Genomic DNA, 16,462 nt, shown 5'->3' with positions numbered 1-16,462 from the left:
CTTTTGCTTCCTCTTGTCTCAGAGACTCTCCTGTCTTGCTTATGCTAGACCATGGCTACCATGAAAGGCTGTTAGACTCAGCTGCTGGGGATGAGCCCTGCCCACGTGGCAGTACATGGCTTGTCTTATGGCATTCTGCCTCACGAGCTGGTAAGACCCAAGGTGTGGACAGGAATGTTTACCTGCTGCCACCTGTACCCCTGGGAGCTTGAAGAGGGAGTGGCAGCTGGTGCAAGTTCAGTACTGGCCTGGCCAGGTCTTGGAGACGAGACCTGCTGCAGTGGCCCCTCCTTGGCCAGGGCCGGGCTCTTCTGGTTTGTGCTGTCCCCTTGGTGTCTCTGCTCCTGGGAATCCCATGCTCCTCCTTGCTGCATGTGGTGCCCGGCACTTGTCGCTGGCAGTGCCCCTTGGGAGTGGGTCCTTCCCCATCGCTGGGTACCACTCTAGGGGAAGTGTTGGCCTAGTGTGGTTTGTAGCAGAGCAAGACTTCCACAGTGACCTGCTGGTCACCAGGGTGGCCATGCTGTGTGAACAGCATTTGAGGAGCAGGGCTGGGAGGAGTGTCAGCAACCATTGTCTGTGGAAGGACAGAAGGGCCACAGCGACATGTCATCCCTTCATGGGTCTTTTATCTGTGACGTGTTCTGTAGGGAAAGGTGGTTTTTGTGCCTGGGGGCAAAGGAGCATGGTTTGAGAGGAGTTAAGTATGCCCTTGTAGCTTCCTGCTGCCCTGACTCATTTGTGCGTCCTCAGCGCCCCTGGGACTACTCTGATTTTGGTCATTTCCTTAACTGTTATTCTGGATGAACTTTGGGATTATTCTGTCAGTGTGCCCTTTGGAAAGAATGGAGCTGTATCAGCTCTGGATTTGGGGACAGTTTGCACCTTTCTGTTAGCGTCCTCTTCGGGAACACGAAGGACCCTCCATCACACAGGCCTTCTATGGGCCTTAGTCAGGCTTTTGAGTGCTGGGAGCCAAGGACTTCTGCTTGACCAGATGCTGTGAAGGGGTCTGGTCATCCTGCACACCAGTGACCTTTCTTCTCCAGGTGCCCTACGAGACCCTGAATAAACGCTTTCGGGCTGCTCAGAAGAACATTGACCGAGAGACAAGCCACGTCACCATGGTGGTAGCTGAGCTGGAGAAGACCTTGAGCAGCTGCCCAGCAGTGGACTCCGTAGTCAGCCTTCTGGACGGCGTGGTGGAGAAGCTCAGCGTCCTCAAGAGGAAGGCCAGTATTGCTTCTGGACCGTTTGCCTGCCTGCCTCCACACGGGCTGTCACATGGCTTCACAGGCCCAGCCTTACTGTGTGCCCAGGCCATCCCGAAGAGAGGGTGTCTTCTGCAGGAGCTGGGGGCAACCCTGAGTGTGTGGGAGAGGCGACCCCTCCTGGCTGGCTGTGCTCTGCAGCCTCTGCAAGGCTGGCAGGCTGGCTTCCTGTTCCTGCAGGCTTGGCTTCAGGGGGTTCCACACACAGATGGGAGGCAAATGAGTTGTTATTTTTAGAATTTCACCTCAGAACTTCATGGAGAGTTTTTCATTTCTGGGAGAGGTAGGTAGAGTGCAGTACTGTGCCTCTGAACAACCCAAAGAATGCCACAAGGTATTTTAAAACATCTTACTGAATGTATCAAAGGGCTTGTGAAACACAAAGCTTATCATCAGAACCCAAGGGCAGGAGCCAGGAGGAAAGAAGCCCCCCCTCCCGCCCCTGCCCCCACCTGGCTGCCCGTGGGGCTGCACTGGGCCCCATGACTGGGGCCAGCCAAGGTGGAGAGACTAGGGTGGGCATTGGGGTCCAGTAGAACTGCCTGTCAGGTAAGGGCAAGCCAAGACCCCTCCTCTTCAACATAGTGTCCGTGGCCCTGGCTGGTGGTGCCTCCAGGCACCAGGCACACAAAACGTACTTCTCAGGTGGAGGACACCATCAGAGCATCACGTTGGTGATGTAGGGTCACCAGGTTAAAAGGATGCCACAGCTGAGGTGTAGCAGAAACAACACACACCACACAGAGTTCAGATACCACCCTCTACTGCATCTAAAGATTAAATAGCTGAGAATATTTACAGGGAACAGAAAGCATGAAGTAGGATTGAGAGTTTAAAATAAACCAAATAAAACTCAAAGTATAAATAACTGAAAAATGAAAAACTCAAATGTTGCCTTATAACAAACTTTTTAGCATTTAATAATCAGAGCTAAAGAGAGAATTTGTGAGCTGGAAGGTAGGTGTGAAGAGATTATCTAGAATACAGCAGAGAGTGCTAAAAAGACAGAGATACCTAAGAGACTGGGAAGCCTCAGAGACCAGAGCAAATACTGTGACCTAAGTCAAGGGGGGGATGGCACAGGAGCAAGAGTGCCCAGATTTTCAGAACTGATGGAAGTTACCAGTTCAGAGTCCTAAATAGGATAAATAAATCTACCTAGGATTTCACATCACTAAACTGAAAAGAGAGAAAAATCTTGAAAACGCTGGAGTAAGAAAACCAGTTCCAAAAGAGCAGCAGGTACCCTGGCAGCAAGTGGAAGGTAGAGGGGAGTGGCATTTGCTTGAGGATGATGCGGGCCGGCCAGAGTGCTGGGTGTGTGCTGTGCATTGGCCCCTCCAGCCAGGCATGACACCCACACCGCAGTGAAGGAAATTACGAATCCGGCTCCTTGTGGTGCTGGCCACACGTCAAGTAATGGAGAGCCAGCTGCTATCCGGGACAATGCTGACACAACGTTTCTACAGAGCCATGTTCATTTTGGACAAACTTGACTTTGAGGGAGAAAGTAATTTAAAAGATGGAAGTCGCAAAATAATAACAGATCGTTTAACTAGGAAGCCATAACAAATTTAAAATCATACGTATATGGTAGCATAGCCCCAGACTACATAAAGAAGTACCATCCCTGAAGAGAAGGTGCAAGTGCACAGAGCGGTAGGTGTGAGGTAACAACAGGTGTAGCCAAACCTGGGTGGTGCTGGGGTGGGGGTGGGGTGGGAGGACAGCTCTCCCATTTGCTTCTGTCACCGAGTGCGGGGACATCCCCTCCTTTTCCCCTGATTTTTCCTTGCCTCCTGTTGGTGAGTGTTCCAGGTCGGGGCAGCCTGGTCACTGTCCCATCCTGAGCAGTCTCTGCTATGTGTCTCAGGCGGTGGAGTCCATCCAGGCGGAGGATGAGAGTGCCAAGCTGTGTAAGCGCAGGATTGAGCACCTCAAAGAGCATAGCAGCGACCAGCCCGCAGCAGCCAGCATGTGGAAGAGGAAGCGCATGGACCGCATGATGGTGGAGCACCTGCTGCGCTGTGGCTACTACAACACAGCCGTGAAGCTAGCCCGCCAGAGCGGCATCGAGGTGGGCATGCACTCGGGGCCTCTTGTCACCTCCCCAGGGCTGGGCCATCCTGGAATGTGCCAGTTCGCTGCTAGCTGTGCAAGCTAGCACTTTGGAGAGCAGCTCTTGGGATCGGGTAGAAAGGCCTAAACCCTTCTTGCAAAGGTGATCCAGATCCAGTGGTTGAACTAAGGCGACGACTCGGGGTGCTTCTCATTTGGCAACATGTTATTATGAGGAAGAATGCAGAAGGGAACTTTTCCCATTCTATATTTATATACCAGGTGTGTTCCTGTGATTGTTTTTACTGGTGTGAGATCTTTTTTCCAGGGTGGGGTGTGTTTTCCATCTGTCTGTCTTTAGTGGTACCTATGATACAGGTGTAGGAATGGACAATGCTCTGGCCTTCAGTGCACGTGCAAGCCAGGCAGCTTGGAGCTTCAGAAAGAAGGCTGCTTGGCAGTGGCAAAGGCATCCTGGCATGGGGTAGAGGTCACCCAGTGCTCTCATTCCCTGTACCAGGGCTTCACAGACCCATGTGCACCTTTCTCTAGCCTTCAGGCTGGTTTAGCTGGGAGCTGCCTCTCTGCTGTTGGGTAGTGTCTGCCTCCCCAACCCTAGTCTCCACCCTGTACCCAGAGATCCCTCACCCTGTCTTCCTTCCCTATCTAGCACGACCAGCTTGTACCTGATTGACCAGCTCTCTTGACCTTGTGTATGCTTGGCACAGCCTGTTCATCTGCAGTAGTCATTTGGGTGCTCACAGTACCCCATCCCTTTTTTCCCCACTACTCTGAGGCTGTGGCCAAATGTTCCTAGCTTAGAGGAATGTGTGCTTTGAGGGGGAGAGAGGCATGAGGTCAAACAGGATTGTTTACAGGTGTGCATAGGGTAGAGGAGCAGGAGGGCTAGTGATTTTCAGAAAGTTGGTTGGGGTGGGTTTGCAGAGATGAGAGGAAGCTCCCAGGACAGACCAGGATGGGGGTCTGAGCACCTGCAGAACTCATAGAGTGGGGCTTCCCCTTGACTGAGATGGGTGCGGGGTAGGGAGGGGAGGGGTTGAGTTCAATAGGCTCACTCTGGTTGCTCTGTGAAGAACAGAGTATGGGGGGCATGGGTAACTCAGGAGGCTGTCCTGTGTGATTCAAGGTAATGGGGTGGTCACACCTCAGATATCCTGTAAAGGGGGCAATGTGAGATTTCCATGTGGAACCTCCAGCTTCACAAGTATGTATAGAAATTAAGGTTGCTTCTAGAAGCAAGCAGAAGAGGAACCTCACGCCCTTGGGGGTGGGGTGAGGGCTTCTGACACGATGGGGTGCTGTCACCAATGAAGAGGCTGATATATCAGGTTCATTAACATTTAAAACTTCTGTTTGAAAAAAAATAATAAAAAAAATTAAAAAACTTCTGTTTGTCAAAAGATGCCATGAAGAGAGAGTGCATGGGGTCAGCCCAGATGGGGGTTGTGTGCCCCACTACTCGGAGCCTTGGTCTTGGTGGACAAGCATATCCCTGCTGGCATTTCTGGCCCTTCGGCATTAGAAATCACAGTGCTGGAATCTCACGTGGGACGGACACCTGGTAGTCTGGCATCATTTCCAGCTGTGGTGTATGTGAGCCATGTTGTCCCACCTCTGGTCATCTGGTTTAACACCCCAAGGTCTATGAATATCCGAGAAACATCAGCAGGAGAAAGATGTCAGAGGCCAGACCCTGAGGCCTTACAGACCAAGGACCCGCAGGTGGACCCTGAGGCACAGGCAGAAGAGCAAAACTGAAAACTAGAGATGGGAAATAAGGAGAGAAAGATGACCCTCATATAGGAGACCTCGTGTTTCCCTGTGGGAAGGTTCTAGAAAAGAAAATGCCAGAGAGATGGTTCACAAGAACAGCTGACCTCTGAGATGATGTAGGGCCAGGGTGCTGGCTGCGGTGCCCAGCACTCCCTGTCAGGTCCCGTGTCAGGAGGGTAAAGTATGGGGGTGGGAAGGGCCAGGGAATGCAGGGTCAGTCCTGCCCCTGTCTGACCTGGCTGCCCCGACAGGCTGGCAGTCAGGATGTGGGGCCAGCAGAGCCTCGTGGGGTCTCCGGCCATGTGAGGTTGGGGATCTGTGTGGGAGCCCTTGTGTGACCCACCCCAGACTGCCCATTGTTGAGCTGTGGTACAGTGTGCCGACCGGACACCTCACAGCCCTTGCCTTCTGTTCAGAGGCTCTCCTGCCCTTGACCAGCTATTACTTATCCATGGCAAGACACCGAGCAGTAACTCTGCTGGCCCTTGGTTGCCACATAATGGCACTCTGATTAGTATTTTTTTTCTTGTTCACTTTGCTATGAATGTCTAGTTTTAACTGTGGCATTGTTAGCCATAATGTACTTCTTGCTGTGTAAACAGAAAAGTTTCTGGCTTTCACCATGGTTACTTTTATACTTGAAACCTCGTGTCTTATGCTGTACTCACCAGAAGGACTGTGTTCCTTCTCCAGACACTGCTTCTGGGAGAAGCAGGACACGGCTGTGGCTGCGTAGACACGCAAGCCCTGTAGTGAGCCGGCCCCTAACTCAGTTGGCCCCAGGCGGACCTTTGGTGGAGGCATTGTCGCAAGAAAGCTGCCATGTGCTGTGCTTCCCCGTGCTGAGGTGCTCGGCGTGAGGCCTGAGAGTCACTGGAACATACCTGAAGAGAATTCAAGGGAATTTTTTGTGTTGGATATTCTCCCTCCTTTCTCTGAGAAACTGAGCTTTAGTAACCATGTTTGCTCTAGTCATTCCAGATGGGAGAGAAATTTATCCTTTGAAATTTGTTTTCTTCAAATTGCTCCCCCTCCTCTGGCGGTGTGCAAGCATGGCCCTCTCTTCCCCGCCTCCGTGGCAAGGAGGTTGTGCTCTTACCCTTTGTTGGGGATTTAAGGCCCTGGGCACCCTGTGGATGTTGTGACCCTGGGTCTCTGCTCTGCTTGGATCCTCCAGAGCTCAGCAAATGTGACTCCATAGGCAGCAGAGAAAGGGAGAGAGTAAACAGGGAGGCAGAGACAGCCCTACCCATCCACCCTTGCTGCTCCTTCTCACAAATCTCATTCACGTACATTTTTGGAGGGAACAAAACAGTGAGGGTACGGGTTGCTGGGGTTCCCAGGTTTATCGTGAAGAGTGAAATGGATTCAGGCCTCTGCTTGGGGCCCCTAAGGGTCTGGGTTGGGGCTTTGGTTTGGGATAGTCTTCCACCTGTGCTGGGGATACTGTATCCTACCTAGTGCAGTGCAGGCCCTGGCCAGTGTGCAGACATCCGCCCGCTGTGGGCCTGCCCCTTGTCCCAGGGCCCCTCAACCTGGAGGAGCAGCTGGAGGAACTGCCCAGGTGGGGTGTGCTGGAGGGGGGCATCCAGGGATGCAGGGAGGGGGGAGCCCGGGAGGGTCTGGGCGTCCAGTGCTCTGAGAGCACACTGCTTCCTTCCCCTAAGGACTTAGTGAACATCGAGATGTTCCTGACGGCCAAAGAAGTGGAGGAGTCCCTGGAGAGGCGCGAGACTGCCACCTGCCTGGCCTGGTGCCACGACAACAAGTCCCGTCTGCGCAAGATGAAGGTGTGCAGGCTCGCAGGGCGGGGCGGGGCAGGGGCGGGGCCGGCACCTGCCCGGAACCCACGCGCCTGTACCTGTGAGTTTGGAGTTCTGTGCTTCAGGGTCAGAGGGTGGGGTTGTTGGGTTCGGTGTGGGTTCAGGATTTTTGTTTTGGTTGCAGTGTTTGGGTTTTAGGTAAAATCCCTGAAAAGTGCACCCCCTTCTGCATTATGGTTTGGCCATGTGTTCTGAGCATGAGGTTCTGAAGGAGCGAGGTGCCGACTGCCTGTGTGTGCTCAGCTTGTTAGCTGCTGCTGGGTCTGTCCCGCCCCCAGTCCCTTGGTCACTGATAGAGGAAGGCCCCCTCCAGAAGCCTTGTCCATCGGGCAGAGTTCTAGGCTGGGATACTCTCCAATACAGCTGTTCTTGAGACCCACAAGCAGCTTCACGGATTGACACTTAATCATAAATTATAGAATCTAAACATGCTTACTGATAGGTGTTGTCACCATGGGGCTTGCAGAAATGTTTAACTTCAATTAACCTTCCCCTGCCTCCGTTAGAAAAACTGTTTGTTTTCTGTTTTCTAAACCGAGCACCTTTAACCTCTCCCCGGTTGAGCTTGTCATGTGCATATAGTCACCAGCCAAGGGTGACGCTCTCTGCCACTCAGGGCCGCCAAAGCGAGCACGACGTGAAGACGGGACGGAAAAGTAGAGTGGCCAGTGGCTCCCCTAAAGAGAGTGAGGATCTTGGTATGGAAACCATAAAAGGAAAGCCAGAATTGGTATGTAACACTCACCCTGCTCTCCTGCTGCAGCCCCCACAGCTGTGCCGCACAGTGGGAACCCCGTCACAAGGAAAGTAGGCTTTCCATCCCGACAGGTAGTTTCTGCAAGCCCTGGTACCTCCAGACAACACTGCTGCTTGGCGAGGGCACAGCCACACAGGCCGGGTCCAGGCGGGGCCTCGCAGCTGCTGTGGGAGTGGGGTGGGCGGGCGGCCGAATCCATGGATATCAGATTCCTGTTATCTGGCCATTTAACTGGAGAGAGCATAGCTATCTCAGAGTGTTTGGGAAGACAAGCTAATGACACAAAAACGTGCTTGTTACAAAATATCAGCTGAGCAGGGTAGGGCACCAGAGTGCCCATCCATGCAGCATGCATATATGTGTGTACACATGGGAGCTCACACATGCAGGCGGGGCCGGGGGGGGGGGGGAGACAGGAGCTTGACGACAATGGACCCTTCACAGCAGTCATGAGATTCTAGGCAAGAAAAGAAACTTTGAGACCCATGTGTCCTGTGGTTAGAAAATACTTCTAAGACCACAGGTGTGCTGAGTGAATATCTGTTGCGTCAAGTCCCATCTCCAGAGCTTATGGACAGCTGAAGCAACAGTGTATGTGCTGTGTGTCAGGAAAGCCGGATGGGTCACAAATGTGCAAGCGCCAGGCCTTTCGCAGGTAGCACATGAAGAATGTATTCAGCCCTCAGTGCTTGGCATGATCACCTGGAGTCATGGTATTTTACGTTTGAGTCTAAGTACCTAAGTTTAGTACATACGTACTTGCTTGTTAGTGAACTGTTTGGAAGGTGACCTGCTAGAACAGAGCTGTTAAGATATTAGAACATGTTTAAACACGTCAGTTGTGTAAAGCTGTAGCATGTCGTTTACTATGACCTTGTCCATCTAGAATGTCCACCTGGCGGCTCCCTCCTGGTGTCCCCTGAGTGCAGAAGCGGCAATCATCAGCTGCCCTGGGGAGGCAGGGCATCTCCCCACTGGTCTCTGCCTCGTGGCCTCTTGGTCTGGCCTTGAAAGGGAACTCATCACTGGGGCTGGGGCCTCCTTTCTGTCTGCTGGTCTGTGGCATGCCTGCCACTCAGCATGTGGCATCTCCTCCATCCACTTGGGTGTCAGGACAGACTGCTGCTTTGGTGCAAAGGGCAGGGGAGGAGGGGCCAGGCCAGGAAAACATGCCTTGCTCTGAGGACCTGTGGTGTGGACGTTTTGGGCACCAGCTGGGGGGCTCTCTGCACCTTCACCTCTGACAGCCTGGTAGGCTCCAAGGTAGGTCACGTCAGCCAGCGCGCCACCCTCGTGTCCATGGAACAGGGCAGGGGCTTGGTAGAGGGCACGGTCCCACAGTCTGGCTGCAGTGCTTCATGGGAATGCCAGTGTGCACGCACGGAGGCTCGGGTAGGAAATTCCACTATTGGCACACGAGTGTAAGAGTTAGATGTTTGGGGTCTGACCGATGGACTTGCCGTGTAGAGAATATCTGTCCACGTCATCTTGTGACTCAGATACTGTGGAAGGCAGCATGGCAAATGAGTGGAAAACGCAGAGATTTTTCTCTTGTTCTATTAATTCTACATATTCTATTTCTGATTAGAAACACTGAGTGTTTTCTGAAACCATGTTGGAGACATTGTAGTTTAAATTACCATCTTTGTAAGATCCAGTTTTTCGTCTTAAGTTACAAGAGTTCACTTTGCCTGCCTTCCCATCCCCAGCCACAAGAATTTGAACTCAGATTAGACGTTGCTAGGATAGCAGAGTTAGCATCCATACAAATGACCCCACTGGTGGCACTCTGTTAGCATCTCCTCAGAATCCCGTGTGAAGTTGTTGGACGGATGCCTATCAGACACGGGGCCACCTGGCATAGCAGTGCCTCCTCCTAGCAGCTGCTATCCCAGACTTGTCATACCCCAGCGCCCTCCTCAGACCCTGGGGCTTCCACTTTCTGCTCTGACCAACTCTCCAGCTCTGTGTGCCTCCTGTCCTACCCACCCTTGCCAGGGTCTTTGAACTGTCAGGCTCTTCCTCTGCCCCGAATATTCTCCCCAGGTGTCCCACTACGGATGGTCCCCACCTCACCCTCACCCCAAGAGTCCTCACCCAGTCCCCTTAGGGACCTGGGTTCCCTCACCTGCTCCACTCCCATTGCTCCTGCTCACACTCCTCTGTGAGGAACCACCTTCCCGCCTCTCCTCCCACTGGGTGTCAGGCCCCAGGTCGGGGCTAGCCTCCATCTCCCAGAGCAGGTGGAGGTGGGATGCCTCACGGAATTCTGAGGCCAACGGAGGCAAGGTCCTTCTGGCTGAAGTTGCCAAATACAGTTAAAGGAAGGGTCTGAGTGCGTGCCCACATGCTTTTACGACTTCATGACAGTGAAACAATCCAGAGAGCTGCTTTGCCCTCATGAAGGGAAGGAGACTTGTCTTCATGGGGTCACTTGCTTCACCTGGGAAGTCGTGTCCCACGCCCCCCTGAACTGCTGACAGCCTGCAGCATCCTCATGGTGATGCGTGGCTGCTGCTTACCCTCGGGTGAAGCCTGGCTGCCCACCCATGCCCGTGCCTGCCTGTCCCGCCATTCCCAAGCCTAGCCCATGGGTTTCATTCAGGGCCATCGGCCCCTGGGTGCAGCACTGCTTCTGCTGTGCTTGGAAGGCTGAGCCCGCGTGCATCACAGCCAGGAAAGTTGACTGTGGGCTGAGATGACAGTTTTATTATCAGACCCATCTCCCTGGTGGCTCTAAGCTTCCTTGGCGGGGTGTGCAGTGTCCAGCTGGTCTGGTGGGGTCAGCCTGTGGGCATGGCTCTGGTGACTCTCCCCAAGCCTTGTCTTGTCTTTACCCCCAGAGCTGCCTGGAGTTCAGCCTAAGGATTCAGGAGTTCATTGAACTCATCCGGCAGAACAAGAGACTAGACGCCGTGAGGTACGTAGAGAGGGGCTCACGGTTCTTACCAGGGAGCAGACTGCCTCCTTGACTTTGATGGGACAGGCCTCATAGGCTCTGGGGGATGAAGCATGGAGTGTCCAGCAGGTCTGCCCTGAATTGGCTGGGCCCTGCCTGTGAGGAGCAGGGTGCTGACGCCTGGCACCCAGGCTCCATTCTATCCAGTACACTCAGCCTTTCAGCCTTTTTGTTGGCACGAGGCTGATGGAGCATGTGGGCTCAGGACCATGGTTCTACTGCTATATCCACCTGCCCAGGGGTGGGGGCAGCTCCAAGTACACATGATGTGGTGTTTAGAGTGTGGGCAGAGGGAGCCTTTAGGGAGGAGGCTGGTCTGCAGGCATGGGAGCTTGGGGTTCCCTGAGTGCAGGCAGCACGGGAAGGCCCAGCCCTGTGAAGACTGCTCCTTCAGGGGAGGGGGTTGGCTCTGTCTCTGGAAATTGAATGGGGAGTCATTGCACAGCTGGGAGAGCTGGACTGTCTCTGGGTTCTCTGGGGCTGTGCGGGGAAGGGGGGGCGTTTTGATAATTCGTGCCATGGGGTGTGGGTTCATGTACAGGGTCACTTGTAAAGGCTTGGACAGGTGCCCTTTTCGGTTGGGTCAATGCCTCTGGGTGTTTTCTGAATGGGATTCTGTGCTGGGTGCCTTGAGCCAAGTCCCCGTCTCTGTTCCTTTGAGGAAGGGGGTCCTGCTGAGCTGAGGTCCTGACAGACCCTGGCCCAGGTCACAGAGGTGGGGCTCATTTGGCACTGAGGCTTTGGCATATGCTGAGCACAGATTCTTAAAGGTAAAAAAACAAACTCAAACGACCCAAAATGTTTTCTAGACATGCAAGAAAGCACTTCAGTCAGGCTGAGGGGAGCCAGCTGGACGAGGTCCGCCAGGTCATGGGCATGCTGGCCTTCCCACCAGACACGCACATCTCCCCGTACAAGGTAACCTGTGCCTGTGGGCCCTCGGGGCTGGGGAAGACTTGGTCTGTGGTTGTGCCCCTGCTTGGGGCGTGACACACACTGTACTGGGCTTTGGCCCTGGCATTTCCACTTTGCCAGTTAAGAAGTTTGGATCAGAACAATGCACGAGAGGCTGCAGCCTTGAGTGCCTCACCTGTTGCCCTCACCTTTCTCTCCCACTGCCAGTGTCCTTCCTGACCTCTGCCATATCTTCCAGGGCTTGTTCTCCCCTGCTCCCCTTGGCCTTGTGGGTCCATGCAGGGGTCTGGGCGGGGCGTCATCATGCAGCATCACTGACCAGCCCACTCGGCTTTGCTGGGCAGGGCGTCTGGCTTCTTGAAACCAGGTGATGGCTGGAAACCTTTGGAAACCTAGGGCAGCCCTCACAATCTCTCATCTGCCTTTGGGGTCCTTCCCTTGTCTTGAAAGATGTCCTGTGTTCTGAGCTGAAGAGCTCAGGTACCTGGAGAACCTAGGAATTGGGATAGCCTTCCCTCATTCCTTCTGGCTCCTCCAGCTTGGGGGTCCTTGGCCATCAGCCCTTGATCATGCCCACACTGGTGTCCTTAGAAAGCCTTACTCGGCCACACCCATGGTGTTCTTTCTGGGGCGGCTTTCTCGTGGTTTGCAACACAGACGGGAAGTTTCCAAATCGTCAAGTCCTGCTTTGTTTAGATGAGCAACTCCATCCCTACGTCATTTTTCTATTTCTATGTTTTACTGTAAATGTGTCCAGAGAAGCCAGGCACGCCTTTAGTACTTGGCTTAGGGACAGTGTCAGTCCTGTTTCTGGTGTGCTCGTGCATTAATGCTGCCTTCCCCGTGACTCCTGCACGATGCCACCCTGCTCTGCAGGCTGGGGCTCCTCCCGCTGCATGGGCTCTGTTTAGCCACACCCCCATGCTCTCCCGGCTGTGGCCATACCTACAGGTCCACCCTTGGTTTTCTGTTTTCGTGTGTCTGGGGTGCTATGACAATCCCAGACTCAGAGGCTGCTTTCTCACTGTTTGGAGTCAGGAAGCCCGAGATCAGGGCCTTGGCAGGGTTGGAAGAAGCCCTCTTCCTCCTCTGTTTTTACAAGGAAACTAGTTCCTGAAGACCCCACCCTTGCGACCCCATGTGCCTGTAGGTCCACACCTGACCCCATCCATAGTGGGAGATGCTCACCCATGATGTGGCTGTCCTGGAGGAGGAGTGAAGGAAACCGCCTTTTCTGTGGGCTGAACCGGGCTTGTTCCCTGAGCCTTGATGGTGGGCTCTGCCCAAGGCCCACCTGCCCCCTGTGGTTTTGTGGGCATCAGCACCTGCCAGGCGGCCCAGCTGTGCTCCCAATGGCTGGAACACTGGGCCACAGGCCTTCTGTGAGGCATCTGGAAGCTTCTCCACCCCAATGGGACTCACATAGTTCTTTGGTGTCAGGGATGTCCTGTAATAAATCCTTGGGTCATGGAGATTCTGCAGGAATGAACCTGAACTTGGTTTAACTGACAGAATCTACAGTTTTTCCTCTGTGCTCTGGAGAAGGTTTGTGAGAAGTGCAGAAAGGGCCTGCCCTAGAGAGTGAGATGCCCACTCAGGGTGCATCTGCAGAGCATGGGCCAGTCCTCACCAGATATGCCTCATGATGGCATGCTGCTCTCCACTACCTAAGGACCGGACAGCTGACTCCCTAGGAGGCACTGTGGCAGCGTGGAAGAGAAGCCACGGCAGCCATCAAGGCTGTTGGCGTAGGTACCGCCCACAGCCACACAGCCTCTTCACTATGGACACGGACAGCCAGGGTGCACACAGAGGGGAGGGCCCAGGAAGGGAGCCCGGGACGCTGCAGGAATGTGCTGATGCAGTGCCATGCCATGCCATGCTGAGGGGACAGAGCCCTTGCCCTCAGCCCCTTGTGGCAGGAAGTCACAGGTGTGTCTGCCTGGGTCACATGACAAGCAGGACGAAGTGCTCTGGTCAGGGAGAGGTGGCCGCACCGGAGTCCCAAGGCCAAGGGTCGCGGGGGGGGGTGTGGTGTGTGGAGCCCTGGAATGTGCGCTGAGTCCTTTGTGGCTTTGCTTTGACAAAAATAACACTAAAGACCTGTTTTTGTAATGTTGGAGTTAAGCGTGATGTCTGCCCTAAGCCCTGTGGTGCTCCCCTGACCCCGCACCTCCTCCCCTCCAGCCTGTGTTGACTTTGCATCTAGGAAGCTTTGGGACACACAATGACCAGGCTCAAGTCCTGTCCCAAGGTTCTCCAGCCTCCAGGCAGTTCTGGCCCAGCAAGTTACTTCTGGAGTGAGACTGTTCCCCCGAAGCCTCGGTGCTTTGACCCGTGCTGAGCCATCCTTCTGCCCACTGAGTCCCCCTCTTGCCAGGAGGCCACCGGACCCCCACCCTTTAGCGTCTGTGTCTGTGCAGGACACATCAGCAGTCCGTTAAGCAGACTTGGGAGTCCAGGCTGTGGGCACCTCGCATTGTTCTCCGGTGGGCACCTGTCAGTTCGGGGGGCCGTGGTTTCTGTTGCCTTTCACCTGCATGGAAACAGTTTGTTGTTTGCTTTTGGTGGGGACGGCAGTGTGCTTCCCTGAACCGTCCCCTGAGTGTCCCCAACATGCTTCTGCCCTGTCTCTTCCAGGACCTGCTGGACCCGGCCCGGTGGCGGATGCTCATCCAACAGTTCCGATATGACAACTACCGGCTGCACCAGCTGGGGAACAATTCTGTGTTCACCCTCACACTGCAGGCTGGCCTCTCGGCGATAAAGACACCGTATCCTTCTGGCGGCCAGGGGCTCCCATGTGCCCTTTTCTGACCTGAGGCCCCATCTGGGGTAGCCGGGGTGGTTCACAGGGCTGTAGAGACCTTTGCACCCTGCACACTGAGGCTTCACTCCCCTCACACTGCTGGGCACATTGCATGATGACCACAAGGCCAGTGTTGGCTTCCTTTCTGGCAGCTGGGACTGGGCGCCATTGGGAACAGTTTCCCAGGGTGATTGCTGAGAATTTGCTCCAACTTCTGTTGGTCTGTGCCCCAGCTGCCTCCAGCCGAGTGTCTCCTCTTATTTCCAGATGCATGTGGTGGCACCACAGCAGCTCCCCTGCCATCAGAGCTGAGGGGTTCTGACCACAGCTCCCAAGGGTCCCCCCTGAGTGTGACACCTGGGCCCCTGGGTACCCTGGGCTGTCTGCTTTAGTGGCCATCTGCATGATGGGACCCGCCCTGAGGGGCACAGGGCAGCAGGGGTGCCTCCTACCACCGCACGACTCTTCCTTGACCTGAATGCAGACAGTGCTACAAGGAGGATGGCAGCTCCAAGAGCCCCGACTGCCCTGTCTGCAGCCGCTCCCTGAACAAGCTGGCACAGCCCCTGCCCATGGCCCACTGTGCCAACTCCCGCCTGGTCTGCAAGATCTCGGGTGACGTGATGAATGAGAACAACCCGCCCATGATGCTGCCCAACGGCTACGTCTACGGCTACAACGTGAGGAGCCACAGGGGCCACATGGGGGAAGGCCAGGGTGGGACAGGGGCAAGAGGTGTGGTCTGGGAATGTGGGGGGAGGCATGAGGGGATGCCTGGCAGTCCTAACAGTGTGCACCAGGTATCTGCGGGGTGTGGGGTGCAGGGCACGGTTGCTGGGCATGGGGGTATGGGCTCCAGGTTTGGGCCTGAGGGGCAGGTCTTGGCCCCGGGTACGGAGGGCTCAGACCTGTGCTGCCCCTGGAGAGTGGGGGCGGTGGGGACCAGGAGGTGGTGTGCACGAGGGAAGCCGAGCCCCCCACCCCCCACAGCGGTGGGTGGGTGGCTGCGTGCCCTCATGCCCCCTCCCCCCACATTGTGTTCAGTCTCTGCTGTCCATCCGCCAAGATGACAAAGTCGTTTGCCCGAGGACCAAAGAAGTGTTCCACTTCTCCCAAGCCGAGAAGGTGTACATCATGTAGGCTGGGCCGCCCCGCGTGCCCCTGCCTGCCTGCGTTTCTGTTTCTTGCGACCAAAGATCAGTGAGCGACGATGGGTACTCCAAGGAAGGGAGGGTCGGGTCCGTACGCCCGTGCTAGGGGACAGCCATGCCGCTGCTAGGACTCCGAAGCGCGTGAGCTACTGGACGCCTTCCCCTTTCAGAGAGACCTTCCCGCCGCCGAGGGAGCTTCGGCCGCTTGGGAAACAGGAGTCGGTGATTTCCCGCACCCCCGACCCCGCCTCCGCCCGCCCTGGTGGTCGTCCTCAGCTGGGCCCATGGGGTTGTACCTGTGCCGCCGCCAGGCGGGCTTAGGGTGTGCTAGGTTCAATGTCACGTCATTCGTGCCGCCTTATTTCCTGCTTGAGAATGTATTCACGTGGAAATCCACTGGACCGAGTTCTGCAGAGGCCTTGCCGACGGCTCCGTAACTGTAGAGCGAATGCTGTTCGTTACAGAAACTAGTAGTTCAGTCCAAGTAACCACCGATGACTTTTCAAATCCAATGAACCATTGTAGTTTACACAAAACCATACCGTAGAGGTTTGTATTTAGCGCTTATTTTTGCATGTTGATGTTGATTAGCTAATAAACTGTAAATGTAAAACCTGTTAATAAAAGGGTTTTCTATTTCTTATGTCTGTGTGAGGTGGAAGCTGCTGTGCATTCTAACACCCTCTCTGTGTCTGCTCACCCCAGGCCCCTTTAGTCCTGCCCCAGGAGCCCCTGGCAGGGTGGGTCCTGGGGCTCCCCGGAACAGCCCCTGCAGCTCTGCTGTGATAACAGTTGCACCCATGTGTGCCTCATCTCAGAGCCCTGCTCCAGCAGTACCCTGCTTCAGGGGATGCGAGAGTGGCTGGGCCTGCTGAGTGGGCTCTCCCCTGACTTGCCAGTGCATATTGGCCTCGTGATGCTACTG

At 54.9% G+C, this 16,462-nt stretch overlaps 1 protein-coding gene across 2 annotated transcripts in view; it reads left to right on the top strand.

Annotated features, from left to right (window-relative positions):
• Positions 1 to 16,158, top strand: part of MAEA (macrophage erythroblast attacher, E3 ubiquitin ligase) — a 36,518-nt gene extending 20,360 nt beyond the window's left edge. Inside the window, exons 2-10 of one of the 2 annotated variants that reach the window (XM_041752048.1) lie at positions 1,050 to 1,232; positions 3,145 to 3,348; positions 6,791 to 6,913; positions 7,563 to 7,676; positions 10,547 to 10,623; positions 11,472 to 11,580; positions 14,218 to 14,351; positions 14,871 to 15,066; positions 15,431 to 16,158. In XM_041752048.1, coding sequence (XP_041607982.1) covers positions 1,050 to 1,232; positions 3,145 to 3,348; positions 6,791 to 6,913; positions 7,563 to 7,676; positions 10,547 to 10,623; positions 11,472 to 11,580; positions 14,218 to 14,351; positions 14,871 to 15,066; positions 15,431 to 15,526 — 1,236 coding nt within the window. In that variant the 3' untranslated portion in view covers positions 15,527 to 16,158. The remainder of the gene's footprint in view (positions 1 to 1,049; positions 1,233 to 3,144; positions 3,349 to 6,790; positions 6,914 to 7,562; positions 7,677 to 10,546; positions 10,624 to 11,471; positions 11,581 to 14,217; positions 14,352 to 14,870; positions 15,067 to 15,430) is intronic. The other variant, XM_041752049.1, reaches the window with a different exon arrangement.
• The last annotated feature ends 304 nt before the right edge of the window (positions 16,159 to 16,462 follow it).

Source organism: Vulpes lagopus, chromosome 4, assembly GCF_018345385.1.
Source record: "Vulpes lagopus strain Blue_001 chromosome 4, ASM1834538v1, whole genome shotgun sequence".
NCBI classification, from domain to species: domain Eukaryota; kingdom Metazoa; phylum Chordata; class Mammalia; order Carnivora; family Canidae; genus Vulpes; species Vulpes lagopus.
The sequence above is the reverse complement of the archived record's forward strand: the minus strand, read 5'-3'. Positions and strand labels throughout refer to the sequence as shown.